At 37.8% G+C, this 17989-nt stretch overlaps 1 protein-coding gene across 2 annotated transcripts in view; it reads left to right on the forward strand.

Annotated features, from left to right (window-relative positions):
- Positions 1-17989, forward strand: part of LOC126195577 (cyclin-J) — a 55924-nt gene that overhangs the window by 6081 nt on the left and 31854 nt on the right. For both annotated transcript variants that reach the window (XM_049934206.1, XM_049934212.1), the window contains exons 2-3: positions 12391-12498; positions 16102-16273. In XM_049934206.1, the coding sequence (XP_049790163.1) occupies positions 12391-12498; positions 16102-16273 (280 nt within the window). The remainder of the gene's footprint in view (positions 1-12390; positions 12499-16101; positions 16274-17989) is intronic.

A 17989-nucleotide genomic window follows, 5' to 3' on the forward strand; every position in this document is an offset into this window, starting at 1 on the left:
GCTTCTCTTTCATAACCCTCAACTGATATAACTGCCATCTGTTTTCTGTACAAGTTGTAAATAGCTTTTCGCTCCCAGTATTTTACCCTTGCGAACTTCAGAATTTCAGGGAGAGTACCCCCATTCAGCATTGTCATAAGTTTTCTCTAAGTCTACAAGTGATACAAATGTAGGTTTTCCTTTCATTGATATATCTTCTAAGATAAGTCATAGGACCAGTATTGCCTTGTGTGTTCCTTCATTTCTCTGAAATCCAAACTGGTCTTTCCCCAAGGCTGTCTTCTACCAGTTTTTCCATTTTTCTGTAAAGAATTCATGTTAGTATTTTGCAACTATGATTTATTGAACTGGTAGTTTGGTAATATTCATACCTGTCAGCACTTGCTTGGAATTATTATATTCGTCTTGAAGTCTGAGTGTATTTCACCTATCTGATACATCTAGCACTCACCAGGTGGAAGAATTTGTCATGGTTGGCTCTTCCAAGGCTATCAGTTGTTCTGGCAGTATGTCATCTACGCACAGAGCCTTGTTTTGACTTATGTCTTTCACTGCTCTATCAAATCCTTCTCACAGTTTCATGTCTCCCATATCATCTTCATCTGTGTTCTCTTCCATTTCTTTAATATTGCCTTAAAGTTCACCTTTCATGTGTAGACCCTCTATAAACTTCTTCCACCATACTGTTGGCCCTTCTTTGCTTAGGATTGGTTTTCCATCTGCACGTGTAATATTCATTCAGCGGCTTCTCTTTTCCAGGGTTCCCACAAGTTCTGGAAATCAGGATATATCAGTGAATTTCAAACGTATCAAGGAAATTTGGGGGGAAAAAAGGAAGGAAAAAACTGGAAAAACACTTTTTTGTCTCAGTAGCATGAAATTATTCGTTTACTGGGATATCGCGCTTCATCACTGGCTGGGCGCAGCAGAATACGTGTGCCGCTTCCATACTTCATCATTCAATCTGCTTCTCCCCTTCCTAGCCCTCCCCTCAGCTTGCAATCAGTGCTGCCACCACTACTTGCGGCTAGCCTAGCAGCTGCCGGTGAGAGGCTGAGAGGCGTGAGGAGTGATTTGTTTGGATCTAATTCTGAGAGATTGTTGACGCAATGGCGGAAGACAACGGTCATGTGTGCACTAGTTGTGTCTGAGTGATTGTGTGAATGTCTGTGTGCTCTCATTTTCTGACAAAGGCTATGGCCAAAAATTTAGTTGTGAGAGAGTGATTGTCTTTTCTGTGTGTCTGTCTGTGGCTCAGCGATCATCTGACAGTGAGTTGCTACCTATCCTCATTAGTACTGATTCTCAGACTATTTGCGCAAGTTATCTGTTTTGTGGGTGATCACTGTGGTCTCATTTCATCAAGATGGTGTCTGTGACACATGAATAGCTGGCCACGTGAGTGGAGTTCCATGATTGGTCAAAACCACAGGCCATTTCTTTGGGTATCTCTAACGGATAGGGCCTGCCAATCTCAAGCCCATAGTTTCCTACTCATGTGCGGGCCTTGCCTGTCGGATCTAGTGTAACCAATCTGCCCGCAGTCCAAGTCTGTCTGTGTGTGGCATAATGTGGTGGATTTCCATGGTTTATCCTTGGACCCAGGACTGTGGTGCTCCTCAGCAGGCTAGAGGCCACGGGCGATGGATTTCAAGAATTGCAACTGTCTCACCGCAGATACTTTGTACAGTGCAGTGTTTTATAGAAATTTTATTTATGTAGTACATTTGGCACTTCGAAAGTAGTTCATATATTAGAAAGTATGGATGATAAGAAGAAGAAAATTGTGACATCGCTGGCAGTTTGTACTATGTATGTACTCATGAATTTCTTGAAGGAAATATCACACAATACCTGTAGAATTATAGACATAACATACTGGGTAATAACCAACAATAACATACATAGTAGAAGCAACATTTTGTTGGCAGTCACGTATAGTGTTGGTTTACACAACTTCCCCACCTTATATGTTTCTTTCAAGAGGCCTACTTTTTTCTAAAGTTATTTCTGAAAGCAGTGAAGACATTTTAAACCTGTCTTGCGACTGCAACAAAATACATTTTTTGTCATCAAAGGTGGTTCGCTTTATTGAAATAAATATACATCAGTGGCCTTAATGAAACACACATACCAGTTGACTTGATTTCTCCATCTGAAAACAATTCATTTCAAAAGATGTTACTGTTAGTGTTTTAACAGTTTTGCTCAGATGTTTAGAAATACAGAAGTCTTTACATTTTTTTTTGTCAACTTATGTCTTTTGTTGCCCTTGAGATCTCAAACTTTGTCAGGGAAAAATACTAAAACTTGTCTGGAAATCAGGGAATTTCAATTGGGGAAACTTGTGGCAACACTGCTTTTCACCAAAGGGCTCTTTAATTTTCCTGTAGGCAGTATCTATCATTCCACTACTGATATGGGCATCTAAATCCATACATTTGTCTGCTAGCCATTTTGCACTTCCTATCAGTCTTATTTTTTGTGACATTTATAGTCCCTTTCACCTGCTTCATTTGATGCATTTTTATATTTTGTCCTTTCAAGAGTTAAATTCAATATCTCTTGTGTCATCCAAGGATTTCTACTAGGCCTTGTCTTTTTCGTATTTGATCCTCTGCTGCCTTCATTATTTCACCTCTCAAGGCTACCCATTCATCTTCTGCTGTATTCTTTCCCCTGTTCAAGCCAATCAATGCCTAATGCTTCCTCTGAAACTCCCAACAACATCTGGTTCTTTCAACTCATCCAGGTCCTTTCTCCTTAATTTTCTACCTTTTTCTGATTTCTTCAGTTTTAATCTACAGTTTGTAACCATTAAATCGTGGTCAGAGTCCACATCTGCTTCTGGAAATGTCTTACTATTTAAAATCTGGCTCCAAAATTTCTCTCTTACCATTACACAACCAATCTGAAACATTCTCAAAGTCTCTTCCACATATACAGACTTTTTTCATTATTCTTTAAACCGAGTGTTAGTGATGATTAAATTATGTCCATTCAAAATTCTACCAGGCGACTTCCTCTTTCATTTCTTTCCCCCCATTCCATATTCGCCTATTTTTCCTTCTGTTCCTTTTCTTAGTGTTGAGTTCCAGTCTCCTGTCACAGTTAAATTTTTGTCTCCGTTAACTAAACGGTTAATTTCTTTTATCTCCCCATACATTTGTTCAGTCTCTTTATGGCTTCACGTCTATCTTGGCTACAATAATGTGTTCACTATACTGTTCATAGTAGCTTACCAGGATTTCTATTTTCTTATTCATTATTAAACCCACTGCTCCATTACTCCTATTTGACTTTGTACTTACAGCCCTTTATTCACCTTACCAGAAGAACTTCAATCAGTCCAGTTCCCTTTTCAAATTTTCTAACTTATCTGTCTGATTAAGAAATACAACATTCCACACTCTGATTCGTAGAACCCTAGTTTTGTTTTCCCTGATGACGACATTCTCCAGAGGAGTCCCTGTCGGGAGATTTGAATGGGGGACTATTTTACCCAAGTGGAGATCATCATTGTTTAACCATACAGTAGATCTGCATTTCATCGGGGAAAATAACAGTTGTAGTTTTCCCCCTGCTATCAGCTGTCAAAATTAACAGAACAGCAAGGCCATATGGGCTGGTGTTACAAGGCCAGATCGATCAGTCATCCAGACTTTTGCCGCTACAACAACTGAAAAGGCCACTGTCCCTCTTCAGGAACCACATATTTGTCTGGCCGCTCAATAGATACACATCCATTGTGGTTCCACGTACCATATGATTTCCTGTATTGCTGAGGCACGCAAGCAAGCCCACCAGTGACAAGATCCGTGGTTCACGGAATGCTAAGTTACATATATTAGTCTATGTCAACACAAGTATGGAAAGCCAATAGGATGATTTCCAGTAAATGTAACAGGCTGCTCATAGTAGCTGTGTGGTGAGACAAGAATACCTTCAAGCAGCTTGTAGAGACATTGTCTCGTCTGTGGGAAAGCACTCTTGCAGTGCCTACCACGGTCAGCCAGGATTGAGTATTCTATCACCACCCTGTAACCATGATTAGAGATCCAGTATTATCACTGTCTCATGGGGTCCATGCCATAACATGTGGCCCCCAACATAAAAGTAAAAGAGAATGTACACACCATTTAGTAGCAGTCTCTTAATGAAGTTTCTCATGAGTATATTGCAGAGGTAATGTTCTTGTTGCTGTCTTACCCAATACTTATGTATATGATCAACCAACCTCATTGTCACTTTTGTCTTGTTACTGTGACAAGTCAGTTTTTATTGTTTACCACTCTGAGTATTGTTGAACATCTCGTGTATTTTTCAGTTTTATGCTTTTTAAAAACACCTTTTCAGGTTAAACAGTGGAAAGTTCAGGATGAAATAATGACAGTATGGAAAGAGTAGTTTATTGCTCACTACATGGAAGACGCAGACAGGCGTAATTAAAAAGACTACTGAAGTGTTTAAGCTTTCACATAAAGTCCTCCTTCCAAAGTAGAATCTATGGGGACCAGAGACTGTGTGTGTGTGTGTGTGTGTGTGTGTGTGTGTGTGTGTGTGTGTGTGTGTGTGTGTACACACACTTCAGAAGGTCTTTGCCCATTCGATTGTACAACAATAATGACCACCACCCCACACACACACACACACACACACACACACACACTAGATATGTTATGTATGGTGATGATCAAGCATTTGTCAACCAGGAGCTTGTCTTTGGAAGAATACTTGATCAAAGCAATTAAATTGATGTCACAAGAACAATCGTTTCAAACATTACCTGACTGAAGCATCTGTATGTCTTTGATCTGAGAAATCAAATGCAGGAAGAAATTACATGGAGCAGTACCAGTCTGGAAAACTGCTCTGCAGACCAATGTATCTTAATAATCTAAAGGATTTTGATCCTGTAATAAGTTCCACAGAATTTGAGTCTCTAGTCTTGAAAACTGTCTGATCACTGTCCATTGGAAACTCTAGCCTCCACAATGACTTTGAAATAATAATGCAGAAAATAGAAAACATAAATGAGGTACAATTTCCTGAATCAGTTAAAAGTGCTCGGTATGGTGTTCAGCCACATACAGTGAGGACATCTGTAATTTTCTTTTATTATTTTATATGTGACAATATGTCACTGATATCAAAGAGTCGTCATACGTTATACAAGGTGAGGCAGCTAAGTCATAACACCGCGGTGTATCTCCCCAACCGTAATAGATATAAAGATGCCATATGGATAGTGAATTGCAGGGACAGGGGCTACTTGAATACATCACATTTCATGTTTGTGCTATTTTTTATTACAGAGATATGAGGCCATCTTTTTTTTTTTTTTTTTTTTTTTTTTAATGGAACCCTGCATTGAATTGTGGCGTAACATGATGGGTTTAAAAAGATGGTTTCAAATATGTGTATTTCATAATATTTAGGCAAATAGTTTTTGAGACACAGATATGGTCTCGTATCGTGTTTGGTCTATGAAGCGCCGTTGTCCAATGCAACCTTTCCTGTTGTGTAGAGTACATGGTAAATGTCACAAGTCCAACCTTACACAAACATGCCCTTTAACCTGACAATAACAATACATACTGCGATATTTTGCAAAAAAAAATTAACTGATGATGTCACACGAGTATTATTCAGTTATTGGACAACTGTGATACCAAAATAGTAGACACCATACAGCATTAAAATACTACAAGATATTAGTTCATTTTAAGTAACAGAAATACAAATGTAAATGAGGAGGCCCTTATTGACAATTATTTCGTACGTATTTGTTTTTTATTTGAAAATATTTACTATTGATCACAGTACGGAGCAAATGCACACAAAGATGCAAAATGCATACTGTACATGATACAAAATTTTACTGAAGCATGTGTACAAAATGCTTTCCCTCTGTTGCAATGCACAGTTGTAGTCGCCATTCGAATGAGTTGTGAAGAGCTGCGAGGGTGTCACGTGAGAGATCAGTGCATGCGTTGATGATATGTTGCTTCATATCGTCTGTCGTAGTTGGTATTTGAGCATACACTTTGTTTGATTGCTCCCCACAGAAAAAAATCAAGAGGGGTCAGACCAGGAGTTCGGGCTGGCCACTTCACTTCAGCACGTCGTCCTATCCAACAATCTGGGAATTTTCCATTTAACAGCTCTGTACCCACACAAGAAGAGTGAGCAGAACAGCCGTCATGTTGGAACCACATGCACTGACTCATAGTTAGTGGTACCTCTTCCAGCAAAATGGGCAGAATGTTTCGCAGGAACTGTGCATAGTTATTGCCATTTAGTACATTCGGAATGATGTACGGCCCCACAATGACATTTCCGATGATGCCGCACAACATATTAACACTGATGCTGTACCTGTCGAAGCCAATGAGGGTTCTCTATTGACCAGTAATGCATATTATACAAATTCACATTACTGTGATTGATGAAAATTGCTTCATCAGTAAAAAGCACCCGTTGAAAAAACGTTGTGTCATTTTGTAGGCACTGCAGAGCAAACCGGCAAAATTCATGGTGCCATTCGAAATCCACACCGGAGAGTGCTTGATGTAATGAGGGGTGAAACGGGTGAAATCTATGCTGGTGCAATATGCGTAGAACACTTCTCTGACTTATACCACATTCCGAGGCGATAAGTCGCGACAAAACAGTAGGGTTGTTATGCGCAAACGCTAGAACTCCCTCTTCATGTACCTTGCCAGTTGCAGTTTTCTGCCTTGTCCTCTGTATGGCATTCCATGATCCCGATTCAAGTAGTTTCTTGCAAATACATGCAAGAAGCTGGTGCGTAGGATGCTCACAATCAGGATACAGCTCTCGAAATTGCTTTATTGCTCTAACAGCATTTCTTCTGCTTTCACTATACACTAGAAGCATATCTAACTTTTCTTCGTTGGCGTACATGTCTGCTCCAAGAAACTTTGACGGAAATGCAGTGTCTCATTACCCCAGCAGCACATTTATACCCTTCTATCCAGCTACCTCGTCCATCACCTTGCAACGTTGTCGAGAAGCAGGAAAACAACGCCTTCCCTGTTAAGTTCCTCAGTGGTCAACAGGAAAGGTCGCATTGGACAATGCCGCTTCAAAGGACAAACATGATACGAGAACATATCTGTGTCTCAAAAACTATTCGCCTAAATATTATGATATACATGTATTTGAAACAGTCTTTTTAAGCCCATCATGTTACGCTAAAATTTAACATATGGTTCCATTTAAAAAAAAAAAAAAAAACAAAGACGGCCTCATATCTCTGTAATAAAAAATAGCACAAACATGAAATGTGATGTATCCATGTAGCCCCTATCCCTGCAATTCACTGTCCAAACAGCATCTTTGTATCTGTTACGGTTGGGGAGATACAAGGGGTGTTATGACTTAGCTGCCTCACCCTTTATATCTAATCTACTCATCCCCTAAGATCCCCTTGACTGGCCCATCAGCTGCAGAATTTATTTTGGGCAAATCTAATTGTGCACTCGATGTTGCATTAAACCATATTTGTGCTTATTATATGCGGTATGGCGTTATCTGGTCATGACTATCTCATGACTCCTGATGATGTTTAGGCCCATTCCACTCAGTCTGTCCTGCTCATATTCATACATTGACTGTAGTGCCAATTAGTCTGTTACAATGAAATTAGTTTGTATTATCATAGCTGCGTTTTTATCTTGATATATCTTAATAATGAACCACTTTTAAAGTTTGATTTCTGTAAAGGCTTCTGTACTGAGAACGCAATATATAATCTCATGAACTGTTCTGTTACAACTAACCCAAAAAAATTAGCTTGTTGGCATTTTCTGTGATCTTCACGGCGTCTTTGATTGTGTAAATTATTGTAGGGAAACTAAAATATCATGACACTGACGGCATCTCTTTGCATAGATGGAGTCTTGTGTTAATAATCCAAAGATATTGCATTTATGAGTTGTGCTGCAGTAAGATGACTTAATTCTGAATAGGAAGTACAAGGGTCATATTTAAAGTAAGAACCGATTTGTAGTGGGGTAAGAGAAACTTTATTTATGAACATAAATTGTATTGCAATCTACAGTGTGCACTTTTTTTTCACTTTTCAACATAGTCACCATGAATATTTAAACATTTGTCAAGTTGTGGCACCAGCTTTTGTATCCTAGCATCAAAGAACTCTGCTGCCTGATGGTTAAACCAGTTAGGAACAATTTCTTTCAGCATGTCATCATTTTCCAAGTGATTTCCACCAAGAAATTCCTTCAGTGTTGGAAACATAGCTTGTTCCTGGCACAGACAGCAGCAATGGAAAAGGAACTTGCATATTTTTTATGAGTGCAGGTACAATACAAGATAAATGGGATTCTGTGTTTAGATTACTATGAGAAGCCAGGTATTTAATCTCGGACGTGATGTGAGATACTGTGGTGCTTGCGCACTGAGGAGCCGATGAAGTAGGTATATTGTATGGTAGTCATGTAACTTGTCTGTCCATGACCTCCCTTAGTGGGCATAGGGAGCATTTACGTTATCATCTAGACAAATGTTGCAGATGGAAATGTATAAAAGCATTCATGGTTAGTTCTGACTGTCTAGTGTTGTTTTATGAGTACATCACACTAGTGGATGTTTGGTAGAAAGAATGATTGTGAGAGTTTGTTTCACATCCTGTGGATATATGTTTCAAAAATTGTTGAGGGCATTGATACAAGTGGAAGTTATTCTATGACTGGCAACAATATTTTCTGTGCGATTGAAATGCTCATCCAAAATTACACACAGATTCTTAAGTGTTTTCTGGGATGATGATATAATATTGTTGAGCAGAATAGGAGAAAGACATTTGTGGAACAATGATCATAGTAATTTCTGATGGCACGCCAAGATTACTTGTGACTTTTTCATATTTAGTTTTAGTCCCACGCTTCAGGCCCATGTCACTACCGAAGGCAGATCATCATTTATCTGGATGACAGTACTATTGATATCAGCAGGTATGGCACTTTCGGTGGAGTTGGAGGTCAATGACATAGAAATGATATTTACAGGACAAGATCAATGAGATATCATTTACATGTGAAGAAAACAGAAGTATTCCTGGCACTGACCACTGTGGTATCCTTCATCCTCTAGTGCCTATGTATAAAGTGCACCAATCACAAATAAGTGTCTTGTACCATACCGTTGTTGCTTTAAAATTGCAAGCCCATACCTATTCTGTCATTACTGCTTCAGCTAAAACACCGCTCAGCTGTGCTGTCATACATCCAAGTTAGCAGCAGTAGTGTAAAATAAACAGCAAGCTTGGTTAGAAAAAAAGTATGATTCGAGCAAGAAAAGACCCAGATTGCAAGCTAGTGGCACAATCCCACAATGAGGCAGTTGTCTGAGAGATAATTAGCAGTTGAATAAGTGGTTGCCTGAGATCAGATGCAACTGCGCTGCTTAATGCTTAGTGTGTGTCGTTACTGTGGGCTTGTACGTGGCATCGGAGTGATATAATGAAAGTTTATTTTATTATTGTTTAGTTGAACCATGATTTAGCTCATATAATTTAAGTTTATTTTATCATTGTTTAATTAAACTGTGATGTGCTTGCAGGATGACTTTTTATTCTCACATACAACACATTGCTTTCTGTTTTTCAAGTAGTTTTCTAACCACAGTAGTGCACCATGTGATTGTCACATTTTTCTGAGCAGATGTTAAACTTGGCAGTGTCAGCTTTGCAGAAGTGAAGTAGCGTCGGTACTGTGGCCTCACATGTCAGTGGCATATTTTGGGTCATTAGTTACCTTAATTAATGCAGTGCAGTGTTTGTGCTGTAGTGTTTACAAAAGCCGAACAGATATTGTGTCATATAAGTTGAATTTGCAGAAATGTTCAGTAGTTTGATTGCGAATAATATATTCCACGGCTTTGGATACAGTGGATAATATGCTGATTGATCGTTAATCACAAGGTGATTGCGGGTTCTTGGTTTTAGGGGTAGGGCTGACTGTGCTTCCTTTCCATGAAGAATGGGTATGTTTCATTCTCAGAGCAAAATTGAGTTTCTCTGTTAAGATAGAAACTAAGCTAGTGGCAAGATTCGTGATCATGGTTATGCTGATACCATTGTTGCCTATTGCTTCAGAGGAGATCCTCAGTATTGCTTTCCTCTTTGTATTTATGTTTTAGGCATTGTGTTTGGTAAGTACTTTGATGTTGCTAGTGGGCACAGTTCTTTGCGGCATGAGAGTTGACTTACATTTATCGGCTGACATCTGAAACACACTTTTTGATTTTGTCTTTCCAACACCCAAGCTACTGAGATTCTTCCACAGAACTGCTTCTGTATATTACATAAAAAGCAACAAGCATGTCTGACTTAACAATGTGAATGCTTTGTACCCTGTTTTACAGTTTTCTGTAGTGTTCGTAACGTTCATGTTTCCGATTTTCCTTGAAATGTCTGACAAGCATCCCCGTTGTTCATCGTTTGGCATAGTTCAGTTGTCAGCTGAGGAGTACCAGTTTTTCTTATGTGGATATATGTGTCAGAGCGTGTTTGTTATAGAGAGCAGTGTGTTTATTAAAATAAAGTTCTTGGATTTTGCTATCAATTGTGGCTCCTCTGTTTATTTAATACCATGAAGTTTCTGAGCAATCAGCTGTTAGAACATCACAGTTGGTTTTTGTAATGTTCCTACATGTTATGTGATATGATTTGAGCTTTTAGAGCTGCGAGAAGAAGACCAGGAATAAGACCAGGAATATTACTCCATGTGCTGAGAGGCCTGGAGCTAACATTTGATCTCTATCTCCTAATTTTATGTGAACAATGAATAATAACTTTTTTGTCAAAATATTGCCTATATACATAATATTGTGAATAATGAGTGTGTTTTAATTGAAGAAATTGGTTGAATTAATGTTGTTATAAAATGTAAACTGCAACTTATAAGCGAATTAATAAAATTATTAGTATGTGTCGTATTTAAATGGATGTAACTAATAAAAATTCACTCTTAGAGTTTTTTTTTTTAAATTAATAACATGTTAATCAGGCCCACCAGATCCTGTTACTGTATCTTAGGAATCTTTGAATATGACAATAAATTTGACAGAAATAAATTTAACTCCAAAGAATAATTATATGAAAAGAGGAACATTTTAAATTAGGGCCCTGCATATGCATTCATGTGTGTTTTCGGCACCATGCATCCTAGGGTTAAGTTTGTCCCCTGCCCACAGTGAGGGAAAGTGACAGACATATGTGGGAATCGGCATAGCTAAGTGATGACAAAAATTTTATGCATCCATGTAACTTGTACTTACAATCGCTGAAGGAGAGGAGATCACTAAGTTAAGATTTTCTGAGATTACAGAAGTATGCAAAATAAAGGAGTATTTGTTGCAAAGAAATATGGTCGGGATAGTGCCGACTGAGAGACAATCAACCCTCTGTCTTAAAGCATGAAATGTAGTCAGTGTATGAGTTTTATACTCTCGTGCAGTCATCTGTAAAATGTTACAGGTAGACATCAGGCAGGAAATCGAAAATCCCAGATATTCAAAAGCAAAGTAAAAGAATATCTTGTTTTGAGGTATAAATATTACGTAACTCTAATGTTTAACGCAAACATATCTTGTTACATAAACACTTTGTTTAATGTGTCAGATAACAGCAGCAGCTGAGTAGTAAAAGAGGAGGAGCAGTATTTCCTCACATCCCCTTGCCCAAAGTAACTCCTTTTTAAATTAATTCCTATAATTATGAGAGTGAGTGGGTTAGCTGTAGTCACAATTTGTAGTTAGTGTATTTCACCGAAATAGCCCGCAGTGACGCTTCTCCCTGTCAGTGTGTAACTCTGTTTGTTCCACATCTCTGAAGTCTACTGTTCCTGATGGAATTAACAGAATGTGATGTGTGAATGAATGTATGACGGGAAGAGGGTGACAAATATGCCTGTGGAGTGAAAAAAGAACCACTCATTTAATTTTAAATTCTGGGAATATAGTAGTAATTTTGCAAGGAAATGCATGAGTACAGAGGGAAGAAATGTTTTCTCAAAGCCTTATGATGAAAGAAAAATCTCCATACAAAAATAAAAATAATGGTCAAAATACCAGGCCCACTATTTGAACATCCTCCTACTTGCAACCTCCAGTACTGCCATTAGTACCTCTCTCTCTCTCTCTCTCTCTCTCTCTCTCTCTCTCTCTCTCTCTCTCTCTCTCTCCACACACACACACACACGCACACACAACCTTGTCCATGTTGATCTTCTCATGTTGAAATTGTTCAATTTGGTTAATAACATGACATTTTTCAAAGAAAAACTAAATTAGATGTAACATTTTCCCCTGCTTTGCATTGCAGTTAAATTTATTATTTTACAGATGGCGTTAGTAAGAAAATGGTGGACAACTGATTATGCAAAAGATGTTGTTAGCTCGCTACGTGAAAAAGAGCGTCAGAGGATTCCATTCAACTTTCGTTCTCCTCAGGTAATGAAGTTAAATTTAGTGTTATACTGTCTAGCATATAATCTGATGCATACACATTTGAAAATCCTGTAAATTTCACTAGTCTGCTTAAAACTCTGAACCATTCATGTTAATCAAAAGCTAAAGTCAGAGAATGACACATTGCTAGATATTAAAAATGTTTTCCATCTTTGTGCCTTTGTTATCACCACTGCACTCTAACTCTACATTTGTGATCTGTCAGATGAATATTTACCCCACTGATTCATTTGGATTTAGCTAACATGCTCGTTATCAGTTTCGAACAACTCGCTATCTCGAATGGCAAGTTTTTGTTACTAAATGTGCCTTCCTGCACTCTTTTACCCTCATAATTCTGTGTTTGTGAAGACTGTTTTCTCCTTCCAGTGATAAAAAAACAGGAAACTACAGATTAAATTATTGTTCTAACTTTTCTATTTGTTTGCCCAGTTCCAGTTATTCTGGTTTGGGTATCACAGTTAGGTTCATTCTGATGTGTGTCTGTTGTACATGTGCAGCCTACCATGTACAAATTGGCAATTTTATGGCTAGAATTATTCAAACTGACGAAGCATAAAACACTAATATAAATGTGCACTCATTAGCTGTGTTCTCACCTTGTTACATTATCTACCAGTTATCTTTGTACATGATATGATTAAAGACAGTCAATCCTTGTGTAGAGGCCACAGAGCTGTTAAGTGCACAAATGAGAGGTTTAACGATGAAATGATTGTTTGCTCATCACAGTCTGAGAGTCTCTCTATATGTAATGAAACATTTCACTTTGTCTTACTCCCAATTCTGGAACACTATTGTTTTCAGGTAGTACTCAATTTGACATGATTTTTGCGAACAAATTTTCATTCATTTTTAACAGTGTAAGTAAAAGATAGATTTCTACTTACCATAAAGATAACACATTAAGTTACACACACAAACACAAAACAAGAGCATCTCTCACACACGACTGCCACGCCAGCAGCTTAGCTCCAAGCTGCCAGAAATGGTGGTCAGGTATGCTTGCTTCCATGAATGAATGTGTGTGCATTTCCTTTTCTGACGAAGGCTGTGGCCAGAAGCTAATATCTAAATATGTTTTAGTTGTGCCTGTGTGCAACTTAATGTGTCATCTTTACTGTAAACAGCAAACTATCTCAGTGTTTTCAAAGATATTTCTGAATTTATGAAACGTGAATGTGAGCCTAAAGTAAAAAATGGGAAAATGAGTAAACTTATTGCCTTATAAGTCAGAGACAAACTATAGGCATTAATAGAGTTTGTTAACAATATACAAGATTCATAAATAATGGATTGGTTACATACCTTGGCATGAGTGACACTGATGGAAACAGATCTTTAATAAACAAATATATACCGTTATCAACTAAAGGAGAATATATGAAAATGCAACAGATGAAGGAAGCAAAAGAGAATACAGATGTCAAAAAACTGAGATTCAGAGAAAAAGTGCAACATGACAAAGCAGGTATGGCGGAGGAGAAATGTAAGGCTGTAGAAGCCTGCACAACTAGGAAGGGAAAGATGCCATCTTTAGGAAAATTAAAGAGACTTTTGGAGGAAAGAGAGGCAGTTGTATGAATATCAAGAGCTTAGATGGCAAGAAAATACTAAGCAAAGAAGGGATAGCTGAAATGTGAAAGGAATATAGAGTAGGAATGTTCAAAGGAAAAGAACTTGAATACAGTATTATAGAAAGAAAAGAAATAGATGTAGATGAGATGGGAGATACAATGCTGTGAGAAGAATATGATAGAGCACTAAAAGACGTAAATCGAAACAAGGCCTCTGGAGTAGGTGACATTCCCTTGGAATTATAGAGGTTCTTGGGAGAGCCAGCCATGACAAAACTATGCCTTCTAGTCTGCAAGATATGAGATATGCAAAGTACCCTTAGAATTCAAGAAGAATGTAACAATTCCTCAGAAAAAGCAAGTGCTGACATGTGACAATATTACCAAACAATTAGCTTAATAAGTCATGGTTGCAAAATATGGACACAAATTATTTACAGAAGAATGGGAAAACTGGTGTGAGGTTGACCTCAGAGAGGATGAATTTGGAATCCAGGGAAATGTGGGAACACATGAGGCTGTACTGACCCCATGACTTATTTTAGAAAATAGGTTGAAGAAAGGCAAACCTATGTTATGGCATTTATCAATTTAAAGAAAGCTCTTAACAGTGTTGACTGGAGTAAAATCTTTGAAACTGAACATAGGAGGTGTAAAATATAGGGAATGAAAGATTGTCTAAAATGCACAAGTGAGCCCATATGTGCAAGTAATCAGCGGAAAAAAATCTCATGAAGGTGTAGAGCCTTAAAAATAATAATGGTACCCAGAGCGGTGACGTAGTCTGTTGATGGAGGTATTTTGCTGACATGCTGAAGGTTGTAGTTTGGAATCCCATCAGATGTCTTTAAATTTTTGCTTTTAATTCTTTAACAGAATGACTTTGATCATCATTTTTATTAAAGTGATTGGTTTAAATGTATATTTTTTATTTATAATCCTTTGCCACATCATTTTATTCATCACATTAGCTTTTTTACATGTACTTGTGTTTTCCTCATATCATTCCTTTTTCAGTTGGAATCTTGGTCCTTGTGATGTTAATTACCTTATGTATTAACTTTAATTTTAATTTCTTCTGTTTTATAATTTCATATTTTTGCCCTTGTTATGGCATTCATTATTTCTATTCCTCATCTTGCTTGAATTTCTTTAATTAATGCAATAAATGTAGTAAAAAGTACATTTATGACACCATTGAAGAGACAATATAAGTAGATTATTTCGTCTTTAGTTTCTTAAACGATAGATTGGTGTTTTGAAACATTTAAATAATACAATGGATAAATAAAAATAATTAAAATCACGTGCACAAAGATTCCAAATGAAAAAAAGTGTGACAGTAAGAAAAAATGAGAACAAATAAAAAACTTAATACTGTGCTTAAAATGATGTGGCGAAGTTTTAGTTAAAAAAATAACAGTTTAAAAGTAACAATTTTAGAGCAATTGTCAGGCTATGAACCCACAACCTTGAGTACGTCAGGAATGTACCTTAACCACTTCACTAAACCACTACACTGGATAACACTATTATTTTTAAGATTGAAGAGCATCATACAGAATTATTATTCATGGATTACTCACAGGTGTAATACCTATGACTCTAACCTATAACACTATATAGTTGATTGCGCCTCTTGGGACCTTTCTTTGTCAACTAATTTTTTATTATAAAAAAAATTTGCTATTTTCCCATCCACCAGCACTTTTTACATATTATTCAAGTATTACGTTCATTATTAGTCACTTCAGATAACAATTGTGTCTCCTCGGTGTTTCTGTATTATTCAGGTAATAAGATTAGTAATTTTTCTATGTGTATGTAGTTGGTTTCACTAAATCTGAAATACCTCTTGTAAATGTGATGGTGACCGTAAAGCCAAACCTGGTTATTTTTTAATTCTGTGACTTATTTGGATACCAAGGTCACCAGTCTCCTCCAATGCTATATGGTCATAGACGCCTCCTTTCATTTTCTGATATTGCTGTTATTTACTTTTTTTCAGATACAGTACAGAAGTCATTTAGTTAAATGGATCTGCAACATAGCTGAAGGATTGAAACTTAGTAGTACAACAGTTCATTTGGCTATATATATTCTTGACATTTTTATGGATAATCATAGTATTGCCCTGGAAAGTCTGAACTTACTAACATTAGTATCTGTCTTGTTAGCAGGTAGGTGTGGATGCTTTTTTTATTACTTATAATCCACTTATTACATTTGATAGCACAAGCAATGCTCAGAGTTGAAAGTTGAATTTCATGCCAAGTGTTACAGGGGCCAGTTCTATAACAGTATGTACAATACTGCTCATAAAAGTACAAAGAACTTGTCACTGTAAGTGTAATTGAGTCTTCTTCGCTAATTTGCTTTTGGCCTGAAGGCCCTACAGCCATTTGTGATTGAATTATGCATTGCCCCGCGCGGGGCTCATAACTCTTTTGTAAGGATGGAGCTCATAACTCGTTGCAGTACTCATGATTTCTAGTGCTGCAGTCCCACTATCTGGCTATTCTTGTTCTACCTAAATACCCTGCAAGCCACTGTACAGTGCATGGCAGAGGGTACCTTGTCACTCCTTTCCCTGTTCCACTTGTAAATGGAGCAACCAAAAAATTACTGTCTACATGCTTCTGTAAAAATCATGTTTTCTTTTGTCTTGTCTTCGTGGTCCCTATGGGATGTACAAGGGTGGTTTGAAAAGTTCTCGGAATCACCATTAAAGGTCAGCACTAGTGCAACAAGTTGTTCACATGATATTCATAGAACTGTTGCCTGTAAACACGTGCCATGTCAGTAGTCTTAGAAGAGAGCTGTGGTGGTGATGTGGCCCTGTTGTTGTTCCTGCATAAAATTTACGAAGATGGAAAAAATTGAGATTCAAGCAGTTATTAAGTACCTCATAAAGAAAGGTATGAAAGCAATGGATATTCATGCCAATTTCCAGAGTACACTGAGGGACTCTGCTCCTTCATATTCAACTGTTGCCAAGCGGACAAATGAATTTAAATTTGGTTGGGAGAGCTTAGACGGTCCGTGCAGTGGTCAGACAAGATGTGTCACTCCTCCAGAAATCTGCAAAAGTGCACGAAATGGTCATGGAGGATCGCCAATTGAAAGTGTGTGAAATTGCTCGTGCTTGCCAGATGTCATCTTATAGGGTATATCACAATTTAACTGAAGAATTAGAAATGAAAAAATTATCTGCAAGGTGGGTGAAGCAACTCTTGACGCTGTATCAAAAACGCATAATGTTTGGCCCGTTTTAGGAGAAACAGACAGGTTTTTTTGCACCAGTTTGTGACCACAGATGAAACTTGGGTGCACTAAGATACCCCAGAGACAAAACAAGAGTCAAAGCTGTGGAAACATGCTTATTCTCCATCGCCAAGGAAAGCAAAGACAATTCCTTCAGTGGGAAAGGTCATGGCATCAGTGTTCTGAGTTGTGAAGGAGATTCTGTTTGTAGATTATCTCCCTACTGTGCAAACAGTTACTGGAGAATACTATGCTAACCTCGTGGACAAATTGCAACAAAAGATACGCGAAAAAAGGCCAGGTTTACCAAGGAAGAAAGTCATCTTCCATCAAGACAAGGCGCGCCTGCACACGTTCCATCGCCGTGTCAAAATTACATGGACTAAGGTATGAATTGTCGCCACACCCACCTTGTTCACCTGATATGGCTCCGTCAGACTTCTATCTTTTTCCAAAACTGAAGATTTTTCTTGGTGGACGAAGATTCACTTCAAATGAAGAATTGATAGCCAGAGTTGACAACTATTTTGCAGGCCTGGAGGAAACTCATTTTCTAGATGGGATCAAGGCACTGGAACATCGTTGGACCTAGTACATTAATCTACAAGGAGACTACATTGAAAAATAAAAGA

This window comes from Schistocerca nitens, chromosome 1 (assembly GCF_023898315.1).
Source record: "Schistocerca nitens isolate TAMUIC-IGC-003100 chromosome 1, iqSchNite1.1, whole genome shotgun sequence".
NCBI classification, from domain to species: domain Eukaryota; kingdom Metazoa; phylum Arthropoda; class Insecta; order Orthoptera; family Acrididae; genus Schistocerca; species Schistocerca nitens.